The sequence below is a fragment of the Pteropus vampyrus genome, unplaced genomic scaffold (assembly GCF_000151845.1).
Source record: "Pteropus vampyrus isolate Shadow unplaced genomic scaffold, Pvam_2.0 Scaffold6, whole genome shotgun sequence".
NCBI lineage: Eukaryota > Metazoa > Chordata > Mammalia > Chiroptera > Pteropodidae > Pteropus > Pteropus vampyrus.
In genome coordinates, this window is record NW_011888787.1 from 12,261,352 (window position 1) to 12,269,873 (window position 8,522).

The 8,522-nt window shown below is 33.1% G+C and overlaps 1 protein-coding gene across 1 annotated transcript in view; it reads left to right on the forward strand.

The window, feature by feature from the left end:
* COL11A1 (collagen type XI alpha 1 chain) overlaps positions 1 to 8,522 on the forward strand; it is a 182,360-nt gene that overhangs the window by 168,990 nt on the left and 4,848 nt on the right. Inside the window, exons 58-64 of the mRNA XM_011368217.2 lie at positions 656 to 709; positions 1,847 to 1,954; positions 2,395 to 2,448; positions 2,552 to 2,587; positions 2,683 to 2,736; positions 4,231 to 4,480; positions 6,982 to 7,094. Coding sequence (XP_011366519.1) covers positions 656 to 709; positions 1,847 to 1,954; positions 2,395 to 2,448; positions 2,552 to 2,587; positions 2,683 to 2,736; positions 4,231 to 4,480; positions 6,982 to 7,094 — 669 coding nt within the window. The remainder of the gene's footprint in view (positions 1 to 655; positions 710 to 1,846; positions 1,955 to 2,394; positions 2,449 to 2,551; positions 2,588 to 2,682; positions 2,737 to 4,230; positions 4,481 to 6,981; positions 7,095 to 8,522) is intronic.

The following is an 8,522-nucleotide window of genomic DNA, read 5'->3' on the forward strand; positions in this document are numbered from 1 at the left end:
GACTAAGAAAGTCATGCCGCAATTTTCATAAAAATATAATTTAGCATAAATGAATAAATGTTTTACTCTTGGACTATAAAAAAGGTTAAATTATTAAAATAGAGATAGGATCATATGAAAAAAGTAAATTCCTTATTAAATTTACAAATCTTTTAGATCAGAGATTTAGCTTAGGAGTTACAGCTAAAACTACTATCCTGGAAGTTTACTTAGGAGAAGCGGTTATCAAACTTCCGTCGACTATCAGAAGTGTATTGACTTTTTTTTTTTAATGTTACTGGAAATATCGTAACCTTTGACTTTGAGTTTAGCACTGAAATATGTGATTGAGTGGATATATAATTTGGTAACACCTGCAATTAGTGCATTTAAAAATTGATCCTTCTCAACTGAAAAACCATATAAACAATGTTCTATTTCTGACTTTATATTTATTTAATCAAAATTGTCATTATTATATTTTCTTATTATGGTTAAATATCAAACCACGGAGTTTTAAACGCACAAAATTATTTAGAATCCTGAAACATAAACACTGACCACCGTTATTTTTTAAGTTTCTTGTGTTACCAAAACCAAACTTGCCCTGTGTATAGTAATATGATTCTGTAATTCATACCTATGTTATTTATGTTTATTATTTCTCATCATTTAGGGACCTCCTGGATTACCAGGTCTCAAGGGTGACCCCGGCTCCAAGGGTGAGAAGGTGAGAAAAAAAGATCGTGTTATTACAATTTTGATATTTTAATAGCAGAGGAAATAATTTTGCAGATTGAGATCACTTGGAAGGAAATTTCAAAGAATATCTTCACCGTTTTAACCAAGGAAAAGCTGTCAATCCTTAGCTTCTCAGATAAATTTAGAGAAGAGAAAATATACAAAGTAATAGTGAAAATGTACCAGAGTCATAGTTTCTCAATGTCTCCCTGTAGGAACTTTATAGAGAAAACATATGTCTACACTACAATAACTATTCAGAAAATAAACAGAGGGAATGACAAAATGCCTATTTTTTATAAAAAGTGCTTTTAAACATGAAAATAAAAAAAATTAAACTAGATTATCTTTCAAATAGTAATTTGATTTCCCACAATGTATGTAAAGTTGCATCAAATGATTAAAGAAAATAAGCCTGTTTAGAATGGCATCAATATTTTTTGGATTATTTTTAAGCCTCCAAATGTCTCTTAAAACTGCAAGGTCTCTGAAGGATAGAAATTATTTAATATAAAATAGAGTGCTTATCGAAACAATGAATTTTTAGTTGTTTATTTCACTAATATTACAAATGGTCATTACTGATCTTTTAGTTGAGGGAATTCTCTTTGAATAAATGAAACACTGAAGACGATATTTTTAACTTTTATTTTTATTTATTTCATAATATTCCCAACCTTTAGTAAAGGTCTTATTTAATGTAAGCAATAAATGATCCTGTTGGATCAGGGGTCCCCGACCTCCAGGGCCATGGACCGGTATTGGTCTGCGGCCTGTTGGGAACTGGGCTGCACAGCAGGAGGTGGGAGATGGAGGGAGCAAAGCTTCATCTGTATCTGCAGCTGCTCCCCAGCACTAGCATCACCACCTCAGCTCCACCTCAGATCATCAGGCATTAGGTTCTCATAGGAGCATCGCTCCTTGGTGTCAAAAAGGTTGGGGAGCGCTGTTTAGCTGTTGAGAAAGAGGTTCTTAATCCTATATTCTATTCAGAAAGGTTAAAGATTTTATCTAAATTTTTTACTTTTATGTTTTATAAACTTAATGTGCAATTATTTTTGACTATCATTTAATATACGGTTGAAATTTACATATTGTTAAATTTTTTTCTCTCTGCTTTCCAAAGGGACATCCAGGTTTAATAGGCCTGATTGGTCCTCCAGGAGAACAAGGTGAGAAGGGTGACCGAGGACTCCCTGGAACTCAAGGAACTCCAGGAGCAAAGGGCGACGGGGTGAGCAAAGATATATTTTCCTACCCTTCTCAACTATACACACACAGACATGTGCACACGCTCCTTTAAATTTCACCAAGAAAGTGATTTAGAGTGTCTTTATTCTAATCTCCTTAAGTCAATGGTGTTTTCAAAAAGAAATTTATATAACCTGAGACTAAATAAATTAAAAATATATGACTTGAGTTAGAATAAAAAAAAATCACAATTCAGTAGTTAATTACACAAACATTTATTGAATTTCTAACAATACAAAACTTTATGCTGAAGGCTGCAGGAATATAAATATATAGAGATATTGAAGCAAAATGGAAAAAAATAGTCGTAGGTTATTCTCAGGTATTTTTGCATTCTCTAAATCTGCAATGTTTGTTGTTACTAAAAACATGAAAATGGAACAGCTGAGGAAGCCTCTTTAATTTGGACGATTTTCTCCATAGGGAATTCCAGGTCCTGCTGGTCCCATAGGTCCACCTGGCCCTCCAGGCTTACCGGTATGTACTGGAAAAAAATTATTCTACAAAGTAAGCTTATAAATATACCAAAGAGACACGAATTCTCCATATTTTAATCTTTGATTTGATTTGCATTTTCTAGGGTCCTCAAGGTCCAAAAGGCACCAAAGGCTCTGCTGTAAGTATCTTTCCTGTTGGCGTTTTGATTTTTCAGGGAAGTCTACTCAAATGCCTTGTTCTCTATTTATCTTCTTCCTTTTTTCTTTTTAACAGGGACCTGCTGGCCAGAAGGGTGACAGTGGCCTTCCAGGGCCTCCTGGGCCTCCGGTACGTACATGGCATCAGGTCCTGGCAGTTAGCACCCTGAGACTGCCAGTGAGTTCTCTGAAGTCATAAGAAAGATGAAAAGATGCATTCTGTCAAAGTGCTGATTTTCCAGGAAATAGCAACTACATTAATTAAGTACTCAGGTCTACATGCCGAGACTTGTCTTTTAATTGGTTTCATTCTTTGAATATAATGATACCTTAATTATATCTTGTGTCTATTAGTTTTTGAAGAAACTATATTTTGTATGTCACATTTTCTTGAAAGCAACTGATTGTATGCCACAAAGCTACATTTTTATCTGACACTAGGAATAAAGAAAAAAGTTCAGAGGCTTGGCATTTTATAACTACTGCATATAATGATAATAAAAGTAATAATAACTACACTACTAATATGGACATTTTCCAGGCTTCACACATCTATTAAATAATAGATCCATGTGGAAAACCTTTAGTTTTCTGTCCTGAGCTTGTTTCTAAACTATATGAGTGTTAATGTGCCAGGGCTGCCATAACAAAGTGCCACAAACTAGGTGGCTTAAATAACAGAAATTTATTGGCTAACAGTTCTAGAGGCTGAAAGTCATAGATCAAAGTGTTGGCAGCCTTGATTCCTTCTGAGGGCTGGGGGGATTGGGGGGTGGGGAAGATCTGTTTGAGACCTCCGTCCTTAGCTTGCAGATGGCTGTCTTCTTATGTCTCTTCACATCATCTTTTGTCTATGCAAATCTCTATGCCCAAATCTTCCCTTTTTATAAGGATACCTAAGTCATACTGGAATAGGGCCCATGCTCATGCCCTCTTATCTTGTTAACTAAGTATCTCTACAGGGACCCCATTTCAAATAAGGGACTATTCTGAGGTACCAGGGCTTTGGACTTCTACATATGAAGTTTTGTGGGACACAGTTCAGCCCATAACAATACGGATTAACTATTTAGTGTAGTTCCACTCTTATACATATGTAAATTCAAGTCCAGTTGCATTTCTTTTATTTGTTAATTTGTAAAGATTTAAGTTATATATATTTGAAATAAGCTAATGTATATTTTTAAAAGTTTAATGTATCATAATATAAATCATTATCAAGCATAGTGGACAACTCATTAGATAACACGAGAACCTTAAAATGGTATTATAATCTTCAGAGACCCAAATCTAGTTGTAATGATAAGGCATGTATATGAGAACTAATTAGTACATAGGAAAGCAATGCATTTAACATATGTCCACACAAATCTATACTACATTTCTTGTACAGAAAAAGATCCAGAAATCATGATTTGTGTGCTTACCTCAATATATCCACTAGACTTTTTAAAAGAACTTACAAATTTTATAATATAGAATATATATAGTAACAATTACAGAAAACAGTGAAAAAAGAGAAAACATTGAAAAGCTGTAACGATAATTTATGACATAACTGGTAATAAGATACGCAGAATATTTACCTTAGGAAACAATCACATGTACATCATCTCTTTTACAGGGTCCACCTGGTGAAGTCATTCAGCCTTTACCAATTTTGTCACCTAAAAAAACAAGAAGACATACTGAAAGTATGCAGGCAGATGCAGGTGATAATATTCTTGATTACTCAGATGGAATGGAGGAAATATTTGGTTCCCTCAATTCCCTGAAACAAGACATCGAGCATATGAAGTTTCCAATGGGTACTCAGACCAACCCAGCCAGAACTTGCAAAGATCTACAACTCAGCCATCCTGACTTCCCAGATGGTATGTTAATAATACAAGACAAAGCAAACATACTGAGCCTCTAAGTTACTGAGGTGCATTGTCAGCTCATTACTTCTAGTTAAATGTTTAATATAGTCTCCAAATAAAACTAAAGTAAATGATTAGTAATTCCAATCTCATAGATAAAAAACATCATTTACACAGCATAATGCAAGATCTGCTTTGGGAAATCTGTGTCTGTTAGATAAAGTTCCATTAAATTATAACGAGATCATTTTTGGATGATTAGAGATAACAAAAATGCATTTTGCCTTGTAATAACTATCATAGAATGGGTTTTATGTGTGTACACATGTATGTATTACTATATGATTATTTCATATATCTAAACTTACTTTACATTAAGAGCAGTAAAATTAACAAAATCAAATACCATAACCGAATCATATTTGACCTATCAATTTAGCAATGATTTGGTGAATAGAATATTTAAGAATTAGGATAGCTTGGAGTAAAAACTTATTTCGTTGATCCACAAATAAGCAGGATGACTGTGAACAATTTATTTGTAACAATATTTGAGATAATTTATTGTACTTACTACTTGACAAAACCTTTACATATCCATTCTAAAGAAACAGTTTCTGGTATCCGAAATTAGCTGACTAAATTCACACATTTACCAAACTAACAAGAGATAGACCTTTTAAATCTCTCACTTCATATGGAAATACCTTGCCATTCTTTTTACTCTCAGAACAATATTAATTTTTACTATCAATCATCCAATTAATGTTGTAACTGAGATCTAAATATTTCAATACAGATAGAAAGTTTTAATGCGATTCAGAAACTGCTATTAGCATGATGGAAGAATGTTATGAAATCCTGCTATTTTAATCAAGCCTGTTAAAGTGAAAACACAGGTAGTTATTAATGATTCTACACATACTGATAGCACAGGTCTTCATATTTATAATATGTTTATTTGAGAAGGATATGTTTAGTTCAATATTAATTCAGTGATTTACTTCTGATCTAACTAAAGTAATCATATACATTTGAAAATCAAATGAAAATGATGACAGCATGACAATATATGGTTGATTAGAACCTGAGCAGTCAAGAAAAATTTTTGTAAATTCTGGGAATGGAAAGTTCACTGTGAACTATAATTCCTTGTGGTTTCCATATAATAACTAATTTATTCTTTAATGTGTTTATTATTATATTTATGTATTTATTTAGCAGTGTCGGGCACTGTTCTTCATGCAGGGATTCACAGAGAAGCAGAAAGAACAATGCCCACAAGCTAATATTATCTAACAATGGAGATGGGAAAACCCTAAGTATTAATAATAGCATATTATGACAGATACTATGAAAAATATGGGTATTTAGATAACTAAAAGACAAATACACTTTGAATGAATAGAATGTTAATATTTGAGGAGGTGACATTTAAGCCAAAACCTTAAAGAGATTGCTGGTCATACAAAAGTTCTTAGGGGTATTGCCAGCGGAGGATATGGGAGATTTAAAAGGCTTTGAAGAAGACAAGATCGTGGTGTCTTCAAGAACATGAAAGAAGGTCTCTATGGCTGAACAATAGTGAGCAAAGTAGAAAATGACTTGAAGTAATTTGGAAGGAAACAAGATGGAATCAAAGGTGACTGGTTAAGAAGCTTTGGACTAATGTAGGCAAGAGATTACGGTGGCCCGATTTAGAGATGTAACAGTAGAAAAAAGAGATAAATACGTTAGATATTAATTGAACACAGTATCTATAATATACTGAATTTATTGAATAAAGCTAGCTTAGCAATTAAGCTATTAATGTTATTTGAAAAAAATACTTAATGGCAATGTTAACTGAAAAAAATGAAAATAATGCTTAACACATAATTCAGAATTATGTATTCCAAAAAGTCATAAAAATATCAAAGATTAAGAATGGTTATTCTGGTTGTTAAAATCTTGGATTCTTTTTATTTCTTATATTTTTTTCCTGAGTTCACTTACTACAAGAAAAAGTTTCTGCTATAAAGTAATGTAAACGTATGATCCTTGTGGCTAAGTAGATACTATCACCTCTATTGTTACACATCTCCTCTATTGTTATTATTCTCAGATGATTTAAGCAGTAAATAATACATGTGGAACATAAGGTTCAGTACATCTGATTCTAATGTGCATGCAATTCATTACACATAAATAGATAGAATGTTAATATTTGAGGAGGTGACATTGAAAATGAACCCTAAAAGTAATAAGCACACTAAAGACAAAAAATAGTGTTCTAGACAGTGTCTGGGGGCCTTTGCATGGCTTTGAGGTGGACAAGACAAAGGGTCACTTCAACTATTCAAACATATACCCCAACATGACCAAAAGCAGGAAAGAAATTTCTGTAGAAAACAACCTATGAATATTTATTTTATTTTATTTCTCTTTTTAATAAAATTTGATATATAATGCATTCGATTTTTGATATAAATGCTTTTTGTCTATGATATATATATATTTTTTCCTGCTTCTAGGTGAATATTGGATTGATCCGAACCAAGGTTGCTCAGGAGATTCCTTCAAAGTTTATTGTAATTTCACGTCTGGTGGTGAGACATGCATTTATCCAGACAAAAAATCTGAGGGAGTAAGTACCAATCTGTTTGGTGGTGACTGTTGACAGTTCCTGCCATGTTTTTGCAATATTGAACTAAACAGGAAAATTATACTGTCATATTTTCATTTATCTGCTTTTCTTACAAGGTAATTAGAGCATTTCATTTGCATAAACATGAATAAGGCACCAAAGTGATGTACAGAGTTAACAAATACTTCTCTTCTTTATTTTTTGCCCAGATGTATTCTTTTTGCACCTGCTTGCTCTCTAAAATTCTATGACTTTCCATGACACAGCACAGCTGATTCTCAAATTTTAGTGCGTGTATAATATTCTTCATTTCAATTACCACATGATTTTAGTGCGTGTATAATATTCTTCATTTCAATTACCACAGAACTCACAGCTGTATATTATGCTGAAAATATACAATTTTATAAAGAATTAATTTTTTACATAAGAGTATTCTTTACACTTGTGTACTTTTTAAATGCTTCGTCTCTTCAAACACGTTTCTTGATTTTCACCTAGCTGTTTCAATATGTTTGAGTTCTATCTTTAAAGCTGAAGGCAAATTATTAACATAAGGAAAGATTTTTCACTAGCATGATTATATTCTTCAAACATTGCATAGAAGGGAAATTTTGCTTTTATTTGTATTCCTTAAATAAATCACATTCTTTTTAACAAATGATGTGAGCATACAGAGACACAAGTAGCTTTATGTGTGGCTAATCTCTTTAGGAGAGAAGTTAAGTTTGTAAGTAAAGGGTGGGAAGTGAGGGTGGAGACAAAGAACCTTCCAGCCACATTCGGCCTGGGGCAAAGCACAATAAAATGCCTCTAGCCCCCAGAAACAAGTGGAGAAATGGAAAATGCCTCTTACACTGATTACACAAATTCCCTATAGTGAGGCCTTATGTATCCTTATATTTTGCTGATCTTTGCAAAGCAAAACAATAAATGCACATCTGTAAAGGATTTTAAACATTCTTCCCAGCAGGGAATGATTAGCCTTGCTTTCTACCAGTGACTTTTTCATAGCATCCTGTCCTTAGTTGAAGCTGGATACTTTCAGGACCCCTCCCTTGGCTGATAGTACCGGCCTTGATGGCTGATGCCAGCTGGTGTTGTGAGGGTTTTGTTTCAAGGGGTTACCTAAGCGTCCCACCAATGTCCTCTACAGCCCTTAGAAGGCCTTTGCCAGATTATTTCCCCTACTTTTCTTTTCTTTTTCTTTTTTTTTTTTTTGAGCAATCAAAGAAAACAGGAAGAAAATGACTCAGTCTTTACTAAATGAGAAATCACAGTATACTCCAATTATGCTCTTTATCTCATTTTGTGTAATTCAGGGTAGACCATTTGAAAAGCTTTTTAGCATCTTAGTCTTACTGAAAATTACTGAGATATACATAAACAGTACTGTTCATAATTTTTACCTACTTTTTAATTTTTCTT